Source organism: Falco cherrug, chromosome 10 (assembly GCF_023634085.1).
Source record: "Falco cherrug isolate bFalChe1 chromosome 10, bFalChe1.pri, whole genome shotgun sequence".
NCBI lineage: Eukaryota > Metazoa > Chordata > Aves > Falconiformes > Falconidae > Falco > Falco cherrug.
The window spans coordinates 13,296,606-13,316,506 of NC_073706.1; the positions used below are offsets into that span (position 1 = coordinate 13,296,606).

The window sequence follows — 19,901 nt, forward strand, 5'->3', positions numbered from 1 at the left end:
GCACCAGGCCAAGCCAAGAACTGCCCTGGGGGCTTGACTCAAGAAATTCTCTTCTGCAAATGGTTTTGTACTCATTGGCCTGGTACTGGGCAGGCTCCAGCATACAGGCTCTGCACACAAAATGATGGAGCCAGACACAGCATTCCCATTTTGGAGATGGGACATGCCAAAGTGCAGAAAATGCTAACCCGCTTACTCAGATGCCGGCACACTCCACGTTGGAGCTGTGAACCTCTCTGGTTCCACTGCATACAGTGACCTTCACAAAATGCTCCCTGTGCAGTCTGCCTGAAGGAAGAAAACACAACTCTCCAGTAAACAGAGGCCTGACCTAGATGGTTCTGGTCTGTTTTAACTTGCCTGGTACAGCCACAAACAGGCTGGACAAAGCTGACCCCTGCAGCACATATCTGCACACATTCACACCCGATTCAAGGCACGCTCTTGTTTACCAGCCCAGCCAAGCAGACACTTTCCAGGAGAACAGCAAGAAATTACAAGGCTTGCCTTCCAGCTATTCATTACAAACTAAAGCCTGCCATACGCCAGCTTGCAGCTTGCCTGACCTCTCCCCAGCTCATGCTTGCCTGAGGCTGTCTCCTAATCTTTGAAGAATCCCAGGGAGCTGAGCAGGAACCGGCAGCCTGGAGGGAAGGGGGAGCTCCATGGCAGGAAACCTCACCATCAGCCTCCTTGTTTCTCATCACGCCAAAATTAAAAATAGGCAACAATATCTACAGACAAAATACAGTTGAAATCTTGCACGCACTTTTTCGAAACGGAGTAATTATCCTTTCATCAGTCATTACCTGGAGCTGTTCTAGGAGGGGAGGCTGAGGTTTATTTTAACACCTGAATTCTCCAGAGCTGGTTCAGGTCTAGGCAGAGCAAGCCCAGCCTCTGGGAAGATTAAGCCATTGAAGCACAAGGGTCATTTGTACACGAGGCAAGGGATGAGCAGAAACACCCTCCCTGGAGACTGCAAAAGGTGCCACAACGCTGAGTGATTTGCCCCGAGCCTCCTGCTCCCCTAGGAACCTTCTTTCTGTGCTCATAGCCTGGCAGATGTGAGGCACAGCAGGTCTTTTGGGAATCAGCTGTTACCAGTGAAACACCACCTACTCATTGCATGAAAACTGATTTTAAGCAGCAATTCATGACTTAAATAAACATAACATACAATAAAAACTCATGTGTCATCCATGATTTACCCAAACCGATATTCCGCACAACTTTTCCCTTACAGCAACCAACAGCCATAACAGAGAGGAAAAACGTCTCAGCCTTGGCTGCTCTGGATCCCAGAGAAGAGAACTTGGCATCCAACTTGGCAAGGCTGTTTGAAAAGGAGAGGATAGGTTTGCTCTTGCTGCCAGAGACAGATCTCCACCTGATTAACAATCAGGCACTCCCTTCCTGCTCACCTGAGTGGCTCCCACGCAGCCCTTGGAGCCAGGAATCTAGTGGGAGCTGGCAGAAAGCACAGAAAGGTCAAGAAGGGCCAAGCAAAGGCAAAAATCTCCCCTTATCAGGGCATGCATGACACAGACACACACACACACAGAGCTGCTGGTCTGGGTCACGGGAACTGCAGCTCTGAAGAAAACAGAACAGCCTTCACAAGCTAAGTTATTTCAAACAATAAAGGAGAAAATATATTGGGAGAGAAGATCCATACACCAGGGCTCAGCGCCAGCTCCCAGTGCTGCGCACTCTCTCACAGTCACACCTTTTCTGCTTTTCCCAGAGAAGCATTACAAACACACACGCTGCTTCCACTTGCCAGTCATGTTAAAATACAGCAGCACTGAACAGGCTCTGTAGCTAAAGGAGAGCCACAGGCCATTTCAGATTGGGGAGCTAGGATGCTGAAGCCTGCAAACAGAGATCTTGATCGACTTCTGGAGGATTTTATGGCCATTGCAGAGGACTACACAGGAGAAGAGACTAGGCTCAGTTGTTGAAAGCAAAAGGAATTTCTGCTCAGCCTGCTTAATGTGCTTTATTTTTAATACTGCTTTTGCTCCAAGAGCCAGAGAACAATTTGGAGAAAGAAGGCCTTTGTTAGAGATTTCATGCCCCAACCCTTTAACTTCAGGTGCAACAGCTCACAACAGACGTCACTAAGCTCTCCTACCCCTTTCCCACAGCGGTGCCCCAGCACAGTGAAGACCAAGCAGTCCCCACAGTAAAAGAAATTAAGAAAAGTAAAAGTAGGTACAAAAAAACCCAAAACCTTAAATCTTCACCCATTCTTGCAGTGCTCCATGAAAAACACATGCCAAGCAGATAAGGCAGCCTGTGGTCCCGGGAGAAATCAAAGCTGTGTATTTCCCAGTGATGTGTGCTAGGGAAAACAATGCAGAAGACATCCCCAGCAAGGGGAAGGAAAGGAAGAGACACATTTCAAGTTTCCTCCTGTGTATACCAAGAATGAACAAGGATGCCTCAGAGGGAAATGCAGGCAGCAGCTACATCACCCAGAAACAGCAAGAGCTCTCACAGCAACTGAAATAAATGAAGGTGCAAAAGGAAGAAGGTGAAAGAAGGGAGAAATTTATCTAGTCTTCAGCAGAAAATTCTTCTTGGATGACCATGACCCCTATCCCACACCAAGCTTAGGGAAAGCAGCCACTAGGACAACAGCTCCATTCAAGAACAACCATGAGCTTTCTCTTGGGATTTCATGAGTTTACTCATGAAGGATTTTTCAATTAGTTAAGCTAGGGAATAAACATCAAATTCATCTGTGTGCTGAAGGCTTTTGCTGGGGACAGGGAGGTAAACCTCAGCCCATTGGTTTGCAAGGCCTTCCTACCAGCTGCCTTTCAAAAAGGCCTCCTGAAGATCTCCACCCACAGCTTCCATTACTATTTTAATTACATGAAAATGAATAGGAGGCTTGAAACTGAGGTGAAAGATTTCAGAGCACTGTAACACGCAGGGTACTATAGTCTGCTTCAGTGGTGTTCCTTTAGCATTAGGCCAGGTGGCATTTTCACCTGTAGAACCTAGCCCAAATCTGCCAAGGACGAGTAGGAGTTTAACATTCATTAACAAGAAATCCGTTTGCACAAAGAAGATTGACTTGTTCATGCAAGTCTGGCCTTCAGCCACATTTGCAGAACCTGTAAGTGTCCTGTACATCTAACTGTTGTGCAAAGCTGGTCCTGAGAGGCCACGTTTGTGGTGCAAGAGGGAAAGGAAATAGGCTTATGCCCTGGAAATCCACCACAGGAAGAACACCCACCTCTTTTTGAAAGAAGTTTCACACTGGAAGAATAGCAGCCTTTTGGCCATGGGCTGAAGTGTCTAGTGTGTGTTGTGCCAATGAACACCTTTACTTTGGAGCTAGAAGAGCCTGGCAAGCATTAAGTTAAACAGTTCAACAGATGCCAGAAAAAGTGGTAACTCTGGCAGATCCCATTATAACTATTAGAAAACTCAAAAGGTACTTCTAAAGGCACCCAGGAAGCTATTGATCTACTCCCTTGCCCAGATGTATCTTACAGTGACTACACAACACACCTTCAGACTGGCCCGGGAGCTCAGCTCACAAGCCTTTTCATTTCCTTTCTATCTTCATGAGTTACCAATGAATGCAATTCTTTTTTCCCCCCTTTTAACCCTAAAAGGAGCTGCATTTTAAGCAGTTACAGCCTGGAGCTCTCCAAAGGAAGAGGTTTAGTCTTCTTGGTGGCAGGGGTGAATGGGCATAGGTGTTTCTTGCCAGTGACTAGTGTGTAGGGGAGGCTGTGTGCTCTGTGCAGCACCGCCAAATTAAATACCTTTGGGGTGTAAATCAAAACTCCCTGCAAAGCTTCAGTCTGGAATTCTGCTGTTCTCTGGTGTCACCGGGGCCAGCAGACTCTGGGGATGGGGGTGGGGGGAGAGAGGGGGGATGCTATCCAGCCACCTTCTCACCGCAGCAATTAACCTCAAGCAAGCACTGGCACGAAGCTCCTGCTCTTGCATGACTGCAAGCATTCCTCTCCACGGAGTTTATCATAAAGCACCAACTATCCATAAACATCTCTGGGAAGGGCTGGCCTGGGTTCACCTTCATGCAAGGAAGATGTCAGGTTCTGGCCGGAAGCCAGCCATTCATGTTTCTTTAAACCTCCTGATTTTTGTCAGCTCTGACTCAAATGACCTTCTCGGAGAGAATAAAAAAAATTAAAAAAAAAAAAAGAAAAAGGAAAAAAGAATCTTCCATCACACCCTTTCCTTCCCTCCACCCACTGTGGCACTTAATCACAGGAGAATCACAGGGGACAATTCCCATGGTGGCAGTGAGTCATGGTCTCCTGCCCCTCTGCTCCCTGCACAGCCCCTTTGCAGCAGAGGCACCTTCCCATTTCCAGCTGGTCTGGAGGCTCAGGGCAGGAAAGGAAAGAGCTTGGAGCTGAGCAGCTGCAGGGCAGGCTTAGGAGCCTCCATCACAACACAAGCCACGCAGGATGGCCAATGCTGGGGACAAGTCCAGATTGTCCTGCAATACCACAACACAAAACAGTGTCCTCCCAGCACGTAGCACCCTTTGATTCTTCCACCCCACGAAACCTGAACCATGCTTCATGATGGCGCCATGATGTTGTATTTTGCAGCAGGCCCACCCCTTCATCCTAAACATACTAAAGCTTTAAGCACATGGTCATGACTAAAAGCAAGAAAAAACCCCCCAACCTTTCCATATTCCCCTCCGCAGCAGCTCCTAAAATCCATTTAGCTTTCCTGCTTGGAGCCATTCACCATAATTCTGGTGCTCAGACCCAGGTTTGACACGGGAACCCTCAAGTGACCCCTCCTCTTCCAGTTTTTGCCCCCCCCCCCCCCCCCCCCCCCATTCTGAAAAGAATAATTACTCCTCCACAAGAAGGCAGGAAGACATGGCACCAGCAGGAGCAATTCAGATCAGACCCCCCCCAGCAGATAATCAGACACAATATCTTCTTCCCATGCTGTGCTGGGAGCTCTGATCTGCCTTGCTGATGAAGCTGTTAAGATTAGGCCACTGCTGGCAGTAAGATAACGTGATGTGAGTGTTTAATACACTCACACCAGCTGGGTGGCCAGCCTAAGCCATCCTTTAACTTATTTGCTGGTTGTGAATATTCCTCCCTCTCTCCTTCCCATAGGATTTTAACATCCCTGTGAGGAAAGCAAGCTCCAAGCCAGCAAAAGCAAAGACCAACAGGCTGCTTAATTAACTGCCCCTCTCCCAGTTGCCACAGCTTGCCAAATGCTGGAGAAATCCGATTCCACCTGGTAATTAAGCACTTATGGCCCGAGAGGGACCAAGACAGCAGGGAAGCACAGCAGGGAAAGGAGGGGATCGACACCATAACCTCCTGTGACAGCCCCCACCACAGGACCATGCCATTAGCACCAGTGCTCCACACACTAACGATCCCCCAAAGGGACAAAAGCTTTTAAATGACCGTCAGTCCCTTAAATTAAATCTTAATTGGTCCAAGAGCTCCCTAGAGGGTTACACAGAGCAAGAGAGGCCTTGTTTGCCAGCCAGAAAAAGCCCTGCTCTCAGACATGCCTTTGAGTGTTACCTGCACTGTTTAACAGGTATCCAAGAATTTGCAAAGCCTGGCTGCCAAGTACTCCAGCCTGATCCCCCACTTGCCCTGCAGACCCTGCTGGGTCCCAAGAATTCTTCTTTTTATCTTCCATCCTTTCAACCAGCCTCAACTTCAAAAGGAGGAAATTAGTGATTCTATAACATTTCATCTTGTTTCTATTGCCCGACCTACCAAAACAAAGGAGGGAAAAACAAAGAACTGACTCTCACCAGGAGCATAAACAGGTTATTATAGCAATTACATACAATAAGGGCACGTATAAAGAGGAAGCCACTAAAAATGGGCTGAAGCTTTAGGTTTGTGCTCCCGTTGAGACCAGCTGGGCAACCACTTTGCAAAGGTAGTAGAGAAGCAGAGGATCTGTGAGCCCAGAGAAACTCCCCACCAGGTGAAGTACGCGTGGTGCTGGTTGCAGTTGCAAGTTCTGCTGCCAGCCTTGCAGAAACAATGGTGCAATCCCACACCCAAGGGTACAGAAAGTAAATACAGAGTCTTGGGAGAGGAGGGCAGGAGAAAGAGGGTAAAACTTACACAAGCTCAGTTTTAGCCATACTGTAGCCCCCACCCTGCATTATTCCAGGCTCTGGCTTCCAGCACTACAGCTCTGAAGGCTGCAAATCCCCAGGTGAGCCAAATGCAGCATCTTGCAAGCACACAGCACAGCTGAGTTAGCTCTGGCCTACAGCCAGAAAGTTGCCACAGAGAATGACAAAGAGGAGAAGCTCTCAAGGAAAGTTAGTCTTTGAAAATCCCCTTCCAGAGCAGCAGTGAGCCATCAGAAAGCTGCACTGCAGGCTGGCCCTTGAATGAAGGAGGGAGTACAAGCAGTCCACCCACCCAGCACACCCCTGCCAGCTGGGACGTTTCTAAGAGACACAGCAGATGCCACCTACGTTGGCTAACAGATCAGCACACTGTGTGCGGCCCCGGGAGGCTTTTGCCCACACAGCTATTATGTGATGCATGATGTGCCCCGGGCGTTAGGAGATATTTTGCTGGTGCTGTGTATAGATAGCTGGCACTCATGGGAGAGAGCAAATTTGTGGAGGGTGTTTGAGAGGCTCCAAGCAAGTGTTACAGTAGGACAGGGAGCAAACCAGAGACAATCCAGGGGACTAAAGCATGCGTTTGAGGCATCCGTCATCAATACATCCCAGGTATCTATAGCTGTAAATCTGGAGTCAGGCGCCTTACAAAGAGCAGAGACAAACAAACCCTTACTCCACCAGAGGGTGAAAAAGCCTCCTGCAAGGCCAAAGCAGAGCTTCAGCGCCCAACAAGGCTTGAAATCACTGCAATGAGTGCAAACTCCCAAACACAGGGGCAGTGCACTCAGCCCCTGAAAGGCTGCCTGAACAACCACAGCAGCCAGGTTTCCAAATGCAAGATGTGAGCTGTCCAGAGCTGCACAACTGTCCTGTCCCACAGACCTTCCAGCGAAGGAGAACCCAAACTTGGCTTGTGGTGCTGCAGGGCTGGTAGCAGAGACTGGAGAAGTGCAGCAGAGAAGGTGAAAGCCCATCCCTACCTATTCACAGGAGCACTTCAGTAGTTAACAGCTAAACTGCCACAGATTGCAGAGCAAATTCCCCATACAGGAAAGCAAATGCATATCTCGCAAGCCCTTCATGTCTTTGGCTTATAAATACCTTCCTGCTTCTGCAGCTTCAGCCAGGACTTCTTTTCTGCTGCTTTCCTCTAAGCTGAGGAAAGTCGGAGGGAGCAACCCATTTCCAGAGGGATAGCTTTGTGGATGAATAGGAGCAGCAGAGGAGGCGTGGGGGCTAGCAGCCATGCTATTACAATGTTAATTCCCTTTGACTTGCCAGCATTAGAGACCAAACACTCATTGTCATTCTTTGTCTTTCATAGAAAGACCTTCAGCATGGACTTAAGAGTTTTTTAAAGAGTTTTAAACATACCAGCATAACCTTAAAATCCTCAGGGCTGTATTTGTGTGTTCTGGGGTGAAGCCTTGTTAACTTTCCCCCTTTGGAAGGCAGGTACCTTCTTTAGGGGAATGGCACCTGCATAGTGTGGTAGGTTTCTGTGAGTGGCTCAACTTTTAGGGAGAACCTACACAGTAACCGCAAATAGCACAGACTGCAGTTAATACTACAGACAGACAACAGGTTTTTGCTTCCATATTTTAACCAGAGCCTCCTGACCTAACATTAAACGAGCAGGTTTTGTCCCACCCTTCCAGCAAGGGCTACTTAAGGAGTTTAGAAGCTGAGGGACAGGTCCTTGCCAGCACTGTCTACAACGTAACCAAGAAGGACTTGGGTTACCTGTCCAAGGTCCAAAGTGACGTTGACCTGGTTGAACTCCAGCCCCCGGGAAAGAGGGGGGCTCTGCCACCAGCGTTCTGTCCCATCAATGGCATTTGTTATGGGGTGAGCCTTGTTGCTGTTTGCAGAGGAGCAGATGTCACAGTACTGGCCCTGTTGGAAAGTACAAAAATAACATTTAATTTTAGCCAGAAAAATGAGGCACCAACCAGATAGGTATCACAGCAATTCAGAAAATATAGGGTGTAAGCCTGCTAATGCAAATCAATATATAAAACTTTTGTTTGCACCAGTTTAGAGCACGGACAGAAAAAGGTACAAGAAAAGACTCAAAATCCCCACAGTAACAATCCAGTGTACAACTGGGCTACTCTAAGAAGCATTCCTTCTGTATTTCAGATATGCAGTAAGCGTTGGCAAAGGGGCCCAGCCACAAAGAACTAGGTGCAAGGTGCAGAACAGTACGCAGATGGAGAAGCCACACCACAATGGGAAGTGGTAGCTCAATCTCCAGGGCCACCAGCTCCTCCGCTGAGGCTGCCACTCTCACCCCTGTTGACACCCTGAGATCCTGACCCAGACCATTCAGTCATTCCTATGGACCCAGACTGGCAGTTCTTCTGCCCAACTCCCTGCAATCTGTTTCTTGTCAACCTATTCATTTCACAAGTATAGTCCTTTCAGCCACATTTTCAAGCTTAACAGTCTAGCAGCCAAGTTCCTTTTGCTGTTGATGCTGCAGCACAAGGCCAGAAAGGGACAGCCTCTGCTGTCAGCTGGCCAGGGACCTAGCTGCAATAACTTTTCTGCCTTGCTTTTGTAGCACGGGTGGTTTTGTCAGCTCCATGGACACACTGCCAGAGAAAACAGCTCTGCAACTTTAACAGCACCTCCTGAGCAGGATCAGACAAAGACCTAAGCTGTTAGGGGCAATTCTTTCTTTCCCATTTAATGCACAAATGAATCTGACCCCTCTTAAGGAAACCTGCAAATAGCCCTGAAAATTGGCAAGTTAGTTCTTTTGTGGAGCCACTATTCTGTCACTTGAATTGCTGTTACAGTCGAAGGAAACTCTGTTACAGGCAATTTTCCTTTTAAAGGTGCAGTTATCCCCAGGCAAGCAAGCTGCCCTTGCCTGTCCCAGCTGCTGCCAGCTTTAATAATATATCAGGTACATGATCTCAAGACAGGTAATCTTCCTGCTTACTGCATCTGCATCCCCTACAAGGGCTGAGGCAAGACAGAGCCACCGCAGAGGATGTGATTTTCCAAATGCCCCAAACTCTGGAGGAATCTCAGTGCAAAGGAAACAGATTTCACAGCATTCTTCCCCACAGCCACGTGCTATATTATTTGCAGGTAATTATGCAACACAAGTTGTCCTGAACAAGAACACCTTTTAATTAACTCCTCTAGAGATTTGAAAATAGCAGATGGGCAAGCACAAGGCCAAAGAAAGGGCAGCTGAAACCATCCAGGTAACCCTGACAACCATCCAGAGAGCTCCCGCTGTACAGAGAGGTCAGGACAAGGCTCGTTTGAACGTGCATTGAGCGAGGAGGGAGAGCAGACCAGATAAAACTGACCCAACTCTTCAGCTCAAACCTTTAATGGGAACCGGTGCAACAGGTTGTGTGGAAATTTCTGCTGCACAATACACCACACTGAGGCAGGGGGAGAAGCAAGACAAGATTACAAAATGGGAATAAGTAACAAAAAAATAGTGTTTTCATACTTTAAATTCTTGCCACAGATGTGAAAACCATTTTGAACCCAAAGTTCACACTGATGGGCAACAGTCAATTCAAGTTCAGTATGAGGGAACTAAAAGTTAGGATCAGCTGCTCCACATTTGTAATGCTGCTGTTATCCCTCCCCACTGCTGTGCAGCCTGCATTCGTTAGTGGCCACTGGGCTGGTTAACACATCAACAGCTGAACTAAGTTTGCTGTTAAAAGTGCAATTAGGCCCTCTGATGCACCAGTTGCTCATTAGTTGTCTCATTAGAGCCAGACCTAAACCCAGTGAGAATCACTTCCAGCTATTTGTATTTTAGAGCTACTCAAGCTCCTGCACAGTGCTTCAGGTCTCTACAGGAAAGAGAGAAGTTCTGACATCAGCAGAGGATTTTAATTAAAAAGCAATTGTGAGCTGCAGGCTTAGTGGAGACAGCAGGTTGCCGGGGCAGGAGAGGCTTGAACATCACTAAGGTACACCAAAGAAAGAACTTCAGCAATGCAAGAAGTTGCAAGGCCTTAGAGAACATAAAGCTGCCACTATCAGAACCCTGCAAAGGGAGGTAGATAAGGAAGGAGGTCTGAATGGAGGGCAGCTTCCAGAGACCTGCAAGGCCTGATCGTGTTCCTGCTCAAGTCAGTGGGAACTTTGAAGTTCCCCTGAGCATAAAGACTAGCTCGGCACCCTGCTGGCACTGCTTGCCTCGGGGAAAGCTGACGCTTTGTCCCCGTTTATCTGGCCCTGCCATGACCCAACCTCAGCTCTCCCCACCTAATTTATCCAAAAACAGAGAGAGTGGGGCAGCCTTGGCTGCTGGAGATGAGGTAAGAAGGGCAGGAAATGGGGGGCAAAAAGTCCAATGCTACCATATACGTAAACATGGAAGAGACACATACCGAGAGGTACAGCACCATCACCCGAAGCACAGAGAGCCCTGGGCTGAGCCAGCTTCCCCCATGCTGCACAGCACCCCGCACGAGACAAAAAAGCACCAGGCCAGATGGTCACTGACTACTGCAGGATATCAAAAGAGGCTATCACTTAACTCAGAGACATTCTGGTAGGAAACAGCTTCAGACCTCATCTCTTACCAACACCTGGAAGAGCAAGAGGACAAGACCTGTGGTTACCCCCAACACTACTCTAGCAAGCATAGCTCAGCACTGCAATTCAAAGTGCGAACAAGTGCTCTGCAGCAGCAGTGCTTAGGTGAAGACGGGCTTCAGATGAAAGCAAAAGCAGCACCGATTTGAAATCCATGAGGTTTGTTGCATATTTTTAAATTCTAAGGTCTGTAATTACTTCAATTAATGCTAGTAACTTCCCTTATCGTTATACTACTAATCTCTAATTACTACTAAAGTAATCATCTACAACCCTGTCTCACTCAGGGCAGTGTACAATCCTTGCCAGTTTTGGCAGGTCTCTTGAGGAGCCCCCAGGCAGCTGGATGGGATGGGGAACATGAGCACACAGCTATGCCTTTGCAGAGCTGTCTGTCTTGGAAGACAGCTACAAGCATCTTCAGTAAAGCTTGATCAGAAAAATCAACCTATAATCTCTTTTTTGTCTCATCTTCAAGACATTATCATTAAGGTAGGATTGCCCCTGCTGACTAGCAAGCGGGGCAAGGGAACCAAACCTCCATGGCGAGTCGCTTTCCGCACACCTCAGCATCGCTGTGCATCACATCCTTGCAGACTGAAAAGCCCCCCACAGTTAGAAATGCTGTCTTCTGCCAAACAGCCCTGAATAAAGCAAAGGAAACTCCTTGAAAAGGTTTACAGCCTTCCCACAACCAGTGCCAAAAACACCGCAAGTGTCTTTAGGGCAGCATTATTTCAGAAAGCTTAACAATTATCAACATTTTAAGACTATAAAGTTTTTTTATGTCAATGAACTCCCTTTCCTGAAAGTCTTCTACAATGTCAAATGAAAAAAGCAGAAAACTGAGAACTGACTGAACTCACTGACTAGATGATTGTATTAAAGTTTACACTAGATCTTTAGCCAAGCAAATGTCTCTCCACCACCACAGCATGTGGAAATCTTTTGAGTGTCCCAAGAGGCATTCTTCCAGAATTCCTGACCCAAACCCCCTTTACACCACAGCCACACCATGCACGAACACCACTGAGCAGGTGAATGGAGAAGGGAAGGGACTCTGGTGGGACACGCAGGCAGTGAGGACATACATGTGGAGTTCATTATTGCTGTTTCAGTCTGCTCAAATTGAACACTTCCCTCCCACCTCCCGCTTTGCTTTAGTCACCGGGTGGTGCCAAAACCCCTAAAGGGGATGAACTGGGAACTCTGACCTCTGCTCTGACACCTCCTGTTTCCTCCCCTCTCTTTTAGGTGCTCCCTGTGGTCATGGAAAGGAGCCACTACAAAAGGATTTTTCTAAGGCTTTCAGACTGACCGAAGACTACTGGCCTGGGAAGTGGTGCTCTGATCAAAGTGACCCCGTGCCAGAGCTGCAGAGGAGATGGGAGGATGGGAAGGGGTCGCTGCAGAAATCCACAGCTGAGGAGCCCTGCTTGGCAGCGGGGCAAAGCCAGGAGGATGTGCACACCCTGCGGTGCCAGGAAAGGGCTGCGCTTGAAGGATGAGTTACAACTGTTCCCAAAGCTGGTACAGCCTGAAGGGTTTATTTGAGTCACCAGCATCCTAGTGCAGTGTGCCATGCTAAGCTAGCAGCATGGCCAGAGCACAGGTGTAGAGTGATAAACATGTGCCCACATTTGCTAGCTTTTCCAGGCAGTCTTATCCTCCCAGTTTTGCTTGGCAGATCATTCACGTTTGTTTTCAAGTGCACACAGTGGCAGTCACTTTTTCACCTTTCCTTACTACCTTTACGTCACCGTAGGCACAATTACTACATCGAGGTCCCTGTAAGTCTCCTGCTACTAATACTTCAAGCTTCTTCAAGTTACATTATTTTATAGTGCAGCAAAGTGAAAGAGATCACTTTAACAGTGGCAAAACTCAAAGGAGGAAAAATCAGCTTTTTGCCATCCAGTAACGTCTTCAACAATTTCTACTACATATGGAGCAAAATTCCATGTCATAATCACACAATAGCCAGAAAAGAATGTGGCCAGAATGAGAAAAATGCTTCACAGAACATCTTATGACAAAGCTGTCCTTACAAAAAGGCCAAGAAAGGCTTGATCTGGGAAACTGAGTTTTCCACGGCTTTTCCTTACTTTCTTTACATACAACACAGACGACCCTGTTGCTCCATTGCAACAGGTGAACTGGCACTGTGAACCTCATAAGCAACAAGCAGAAAATGCTGGCAAGCAGCAGCTGGCAGCTCCATGGCAGGCTTCAGGCTGCAAGAGCATTTCAAATCAGAACTGTTCTTCCCAGACTGGGCTGCCCTGGGAGGGGGCAGTGGGTCTGGAGTTCCTGCAACCAAAACTAGTGTTTTACAAGCACGTTTACAACTGTTCTTTCCTTTTCAAGAGAGCCATAGCTGTTAAACTGCTCAGCAGTTTTTACCATCTGCATTCCTGGCTGCAAGCTCCTTCTGGTCCTCTTAAAATGGGACCCCTGAGATAAGTCACCTGACATTCGCTTGTAAAATTCACCCTCTTAACTTTCTCTTCTGCTCATCCCAACACCACACTGAACACACAGGGAATGGCGGTGTTAAGACCCATAAAGGTAATTATTACCGCATTTATCATAACGATTCCCTGACTGGCAGAGGAGCTGGTTTGCTCAGGATTTCATAAACATAAGGAACCGACAACTCTAAAAATAATGCCGCAGAACTCGGCAAGCCGCATTTCACATGTGCGGCTCCTGACAAGGCACGGAGAGAAAGAGCACGTGCGTCTCATCGCCCCAACTGCTCCAGATGGGCTCCCGGCGCCGGTGCCCAGGCCTAGGCAGGGGAGGACGCCCTGGGGACCACCCCTGCCTACCCTCTGGCCCCCTCTCAGAGCGCCCCCCGCTAACCCAGCGGGCAGGCCGGCTCTGCCCTGCGCGCCCGGCTCGGAGCTGCCCCGCTCTTCGCTGCGGTCTCTGCTCTGCCCAGCCCCGGCGAGACCCAGCTCTGCCTCCTCCCGCACCGACGACTGAACAGCGGCGGGGGAACGAGGGCGCGATGGCCGGGGGAGCACAAAGGGGAGCTCGGCTCCGCCACCCCAGCGAGGCTCCACAAGCCGCCCGCGGGCGGGTGTGTGCGTGCCCCCCCGCCGGCCGTACCTGGATGGTCTGGTTGGGGTCCCCCCCCGCCACCGGCCCCCCGACCAGCTTGCAGTACAGGTCCTCCACGGCGCGGCGGCTGCCGGCGCCCACCGCCTCCTCGCCGCAGGTGGCGGTGGCGGAGATGCGGGTGCCCTCGGCCAGGTTGAAGTAGGGCGGGTGGAGGCTGTGCCCGTTCACATCGCTGGGGAAGGAGGCGGGCGGCCGGGCGGCGGCGGGCAGCGCCAGCAGCAGCAGCCGCAGCAGCCCCATCCACGCAGCGCCCCGCTCCGCCGCCCTCGCCATCTTCACCGAGGCTGCCCGAGCGGCAGGGGCGGGCGGCAGCAGCACCGGCCTCCCCCGTCCCGCCGCCTCGGCACTACGCGCCGCGCCGCCGCGGACGCGCTACTTCTGCCCCGGCGGCGGGGAGGGGCCGCCCGCCCCGTGCGCAGCCCCGCCGCCCTTAACCCCTTCGGGGGCCGCCGCCCGCCAGCCCGCCTCGCCCCGGGAACCCCCTGGCCCGCGGGCAGCCGCAGCCTCGTGGGAGGAGAGGCCAAACGGGGTGAAGGGATTCCCCCCCCCCCCCCCCAATATGCAAGGGGGACAGGATCCTCAGGGAAACAATGTGCCTATTGTATCTGCATTGCCTGAGTCTCACCCGCTGGTATTTCAGTATGTTAAACTCCATTAACCGATAGATCGGTTTATGTCCAGGAAAAAGCTCGATTACTAATTAACAAAACAGTAAAAGGCTCCACAAAAGCCATTTTCCTCTCCTCGGGGTATGCTGTTGGTTCTCATTAAGTTTGGACAGGGAAAATTTGCATCTGCTTTCCCCAGAAAGGCTTGCTGTCGGGGAAAGGCTTTGCCTCCTCACCTACGGGGGAAAGCAGCGATAATACAGCCTTCGCCCCATCCCTCTGCTGCCCACGGACCGTCCCTCCGTGGTGCGACTTGCAAGGGCACGCATGCTGCCGGGTCTTTATGTACTGCTGGGGGAAGGCACTTTACAAATAAGAAAACCGAACATACTACAAGAAGTCATACATGACAGTACATAAATTAACTCATCAAAACACTACTTTGATTTTTCTAGCCCAGACTTTTTTAAATCCAAGAATTGCACAATACACACAAAACGTTGTGCCTGAACTGGCCAATGCTGTTTCTTTAAACTAAGAAGATACAGAGTAGACCACCGGAGATTGGGTCTGCACTCCATACAGTTGGATTGCTATGGTATTTGAACCTCGCAGGAAGCAAAACAAGCTCTTAAGCATGTCCAGGTCTTCACAGGCTGCTGCTGGGCATTTGGTAGCTGCCTCACATCATCCTCTTTGTTCCTCTTTTGTGGACAGCCTAGCAGGAACCAGCCCTCTTGGAAAAGTTGGTGTCTTAAATTTGAAAAACTCTTTAAAAAAAAAAAAAAAGCATTGTGATATGTGTAGTTAATTCACATATGGCATGTACCTGGAAGGCTATGCAATTACACTCATTTCAGCACTTTCAAGGGACTTTGAAAGATCCCTTTTACACTAGATCTAAAGCACTGTACGTGGCCTATTGTATAGTGATATATTGTAAGATTACTGTATAGCGAGAGAGGAGCCCTGGTCACTGCAGTGCCCTGTGCTGCAGGTGGTCAGACACTCGTGGCCCTCCAGCCAAGTGGTGCTTGGGAAAGCTGCTTGGTCCCAACATCAGGAGGTGGAGGCCTGCAGACCCACATGCCATCACGAACCAGGGAGCCATCCAGTGCCAGCTGTTTCTCTCCTGGCACTGCAGAGTGCGAGATCCTATTAGCATGACATCAGGACTTGTGAACGAAGGGTAGTGAGAGGTGCCTGGTTCCACATGGCAAGGAAGCACTGAAGCACAGCTGCCAAGCCCATTCAGTTAGAAAGACTTCCTAAAGGGCTTTCAGACATCTTTTAACCCCTTCCTGCTTGACCATCTCTTTGGAGATCTTTCCCCTGGTTTCCCCCACTTAATGTGAGATCTTATCACTCAGCAGATGAATATAGCCTTTAAAAGCTTAATAGAACCTTTCAAGAAAAGAGACTGAGCAGTCTTTGCCCTTTAAACTGCGCTTGAAAATGGGTAGCGTGCTCTGGGGAAAGTGGAACAGCCACCTTTGAAAATACTTGTGCTCTGAAGTAATCGTTAACTAACATGTTTATGTATGGGACACCAATACTCCACAGGACAGGAATTAAGACTTCCTTAAACTTTGTCAAATGCCATATTTAATTAGCTACTTACACCCCATGGCACCTCTGAATACGTAAAAAGAGTTAGCAAGGAAAACTGGTCACAGATTAGGAAAATAACTTTCTTCCATCCCCACAAGAGAGTTACCAGGGGGAGAACACTTAGGCCCGTCTAATAACCCTAATCCCTCTAGTGGTAACTTTGTGGCACGTAATTAATCCCTCCTCCAAAACGCAATTAAGGAAAGTGAAATCACAGTTAGCACGTGGGTTTTGTGGCACGGGCTCAGGAGCACCATGCAGAAAAAAATGACCCTTCTGCAGTCTGAACTGGCCTCTAGTCGGCCACAGAGCTACTTTGCAAAGACAGTTTGAAGAATAAAATAGGCTACTTATACTGAGGGGGTCTGAAGTTTTCCAAGAAGCCATGGAAATGGTTTAAAGAAAGAAGATTCTGAGGTTTTTTTTCCCAGCACAGAAAGAAAGAGGCAGAGAGTTTATAGCTAAACATCCAATTTAGAGGTTAACAAAAGAGTTGAGGTTAACAGCTTAAACTCCTGTCCTAATGCCATCTCTGTTCAGCCACACTCAGGAAAACAAGACATGTTGGCTAATCTGGACTGGACACAAGTCCCATCTAGTCCAACATCTCATCTGAGGGCCACCAGCAGCAAAAATTTCAGGTGAAAACCTCTGTGGGTGGGCAAGGAATACTCTGCTCCCAAAAAAGATGTCCCCTGATCTATAACAGTTAGAATTTAGCTTGAGTACTGGAGCCTTTCTTCCATTTAATAACCATTTTAAGCACTAACTTCAACAGCCCTGGACATTTATCATTCATGTTGTTATCTGCTCTGATCCCTCAGACTTTTACTAGTTTCTTGAGACTAGCAATGGTGCTTCTCCACTCGGCTTCACAAAGCTACTGGTCATAGTGACAGACTCTTAAATAACAGGTGTTAAAGCGGAAGAGGCTGTTCCATTTAACCAATCCACTACCAGTGAATGCGGAAAGAAGAAAAAAAAAAATCCAGCCTGTAGCAATCCTATTCCAATCTTCTCTGAACCTACGTGTAGCAACATGACTTCAGCCATGCTGCTATCCATCTGCAACCATTAAAGGCATCTGAGTTCCACTCTAGTTTTTAATTTTGTCTCCCTAAAAACTGCAAGACCATGAGAGGATTGCCAGAAGATGCCATCAGAAACCACAAGCTCTTTCTTCAAGCAAGTTGCAGAATGACAACAGGGTTTTGGGAGTGTGGAGGGACAGGAGGAGCTTAAGAGAGATCTGAGAACAAATTAAAAGTTTGGGCTCCCAAAAGCTTACCTTCATGAGGGAACCCAGTTCCTAAGTCTGAACAAAGATTCAACAGATTACAGGCAAGAGTTTTCTGATCTACACGGACCCTTTTAACCTACTGCAGAAGTACAGGGAAGTGTCCCACAGGCCTGTCAAGTGAATGCAGACACATTCTGCTTGCTGTGAATAAATTCTCCAGTTTTGTATTGTCTGTTACATAGAGAAATGAAAGAAGTGCTCCTCACTCTGGGAAAACCAAAATATGGCCAATGGAAAAAGACCACTGCCTTCACATGCAGCATTTCCTAGCAAGGTACCACCACAGTCAGAGCCGTCAGTAAAAGCAGTGCCTGAGCCAAGAAAAACAAGTGAGCATATGGCTCTTGTACCATGTATTGTATAGGAACAGGAACATGTTATCTTACAAAAGATTTAATTACTTTCCTACTACCCTGATGCAAGCAGTGTAAAGGAATGAGTTTCCTGAGCTTTGCTCCATGGTGACCTAAGAACATTACACAAAGATCACCAGTTTGATAAGCATTTTGTGTCTTGACACAAATGTGTCAAGAACAGCTACTAGAAACTAAGAACTAATTCCACACGAGCTGCAACTGAACCAACACAAGCCAGAAGAGCAATCAATGTCCTTCAAGCACATCCCCAGCTTTATAATTTTACAAGTTTACCAGAGAAGTCTGTAAAAATAATACTAAAAAAGACGTAAGCAGGTTTTAAGTGAGGCTTGCATTGAGTTTGCTGAGTTCACAGAGGCACGGAAAGGAATTCTCTTCCTGTTCATGCAGACCCCCACACAGATGCACATACAGACAGTTCTGCAAACAGAGACCCAAAGTACATTCCCCCTGTTTGTTCTTCAAACTGACAGCTCAATTACAGCTTTTTAAACCCTTTTGCAAAGGGGGAGCTAGGGCACAGTTTGAATCTACAGTGGGAAATGACTGAAGAGTTTTGTTGAAGGCATGAGGAATTTGACCAGTATCTGCCTCACTTTCTCAGACTGGTTCTTATGAACACATAAAGCCAAAGGTCAGAAGGGATGATCAGGCTCGTCACACTATCTCATCTGCTATCTACTACAGGCCATAAACTTGCACCCCACAGTGTTAAACCCAACGCAGCTCTGCTTTTATGAAAATATTCCTGATGCTGTTTTTGCAATGCTAACAGAAATAGTTAAAGCTGGACAAACCAAACCAGACTGATAAGGCGATACAACAGGAAACAACTCTAGGAAAGACAGCGTCCTTTATATCTTTTCAGAACTGAATTACACGCTGTGAAAATGCAAACCACTAAACCCGAAAAGCATCAGATGAGCATTAGCCAGAGCTGAATTAGGACATACCTGGAATTAACAGTTATTTCCCCCTCTCTCTGTAGAATTACTTTAATGTGTCTTATCTTTGTTTCCTTTATAGTGTTCCCCCTTCAACATTTATTTAAATTCAAAAAAGACTGTTTTGATACACAGCTGGCCAGTTTGCCATGTCCAGGCAGCACCTTTTAGTTAAAAACCAAAGAAGGCATGCATCTGTGTTTTGTCTGCTGTGGACATTTTCACAAAGAGATCAAGAAGTTTCATAATATAGTAGGACACGTTACTCTACACCAGAGAATTCAATTCACTTTAAGGTCAGCCTGTACCTTCCCTGTAATCAAATGGTTCCAAAACCCTCCCAAAGCCAGAACAGGTGTTTCATTCATACTGTCTGTCTACCTGGCAAGAACCCAAATACTTTCTTTTAAAGCCTAAACTCTGTATTATTCTGAAAACATACATAGTGCTGTCTCCTAGGCATGCTTCAGGCTTGGTCATTATTAGCTACATGTTTTTCTTTGCACAAATCAAACAGGAACACAGCTGCTTTTATGTTAATAACTAAATCATGCTTTAAATTTATGCCACACAGTTCTCCCTTCAGCCAGAAGGGCCCTGCAGTTTTAATGAGCTGACATGTCAACAGAGATCAGTTCACCCACCAGAAAAGTGCAGCTACTTCTAGGGCGAGACATGGTAGCTGTTCAGCACTGCAGGAGAATCAAGACTGCTGCGTCCAGTTGAAGCCACAGAGAAAGCAAGGGGGATGAGCAAATGTGCTCGGCTTGAAAACCAGTGCAACGATGGGATTTAATGCACTTGCTGGAGCGTGAAAGAGCTGCCGGGGCAAGCTAGAGACACATAGACAGAACCTACTTTTACTTCTTATCTGAAAGGTGGGACATACCCAGCACTGCAAGTGGGAGACTGACTCAAGCCTGACTCTGAGAACAGGATTTTCCTACTATGTCATTGTAACTTCTTTGAATACCGGGAAGTTCATTCTTCCAGTTTTGTTTCTATACCCTGTGGCTATGTGCACAAATATTCTTCAGGCATGGGGTCATGACAGATACTTGCTGGCTTTCATGAACATCACATTGCATTTTCCAAAATATAGCTGGAAATTATTAGTGACAAGGATCAGGGATTTCAGAAAAAACAGCACTGCTAATGCAATTCACACATGGCTTTGAAGCTGGGGAAGGAATGATTCATGCCAATAAG

The 19,901-nt window shown here is 47.8% G+C and overlaps 1 protein-coding gene across 2 annotated transcripts in view; it reads right to left on the reverse strand.

The window, feature by feature from the left end:
• LAMA5 (laminin subunit alpha 5) overlaps positions 1 to 14,198 on the reverse strand; it is a 93,561-nt gene extending 79,363 nt beyond the window's left edge. For both annotated transcript variants that reach the window (XM_055723116.1, XM_055723115.1), the window contains exons 1-2: positions 13,841 to 14,198; positions 7,886 to 8,038 (exon numbers count right to left, since the gene is read on the reverse strand). In XM_055723116.1, coding sequence (XP_055579091.1) covers positions 7,886 to 8,038; positions 13,841 to 14,125 — 438 coding nt within the window. In that variant the 5' untranslated portion in view covers positions 14,126 to 14,198. The remainder of the gene's footprint in view (positions 1 to 7,885; positions 8,039 to 13,840) is intronic.
• Between the last annotated feature and the right edge of the window lie 5,703 nt (positions 14,199 to 19,901).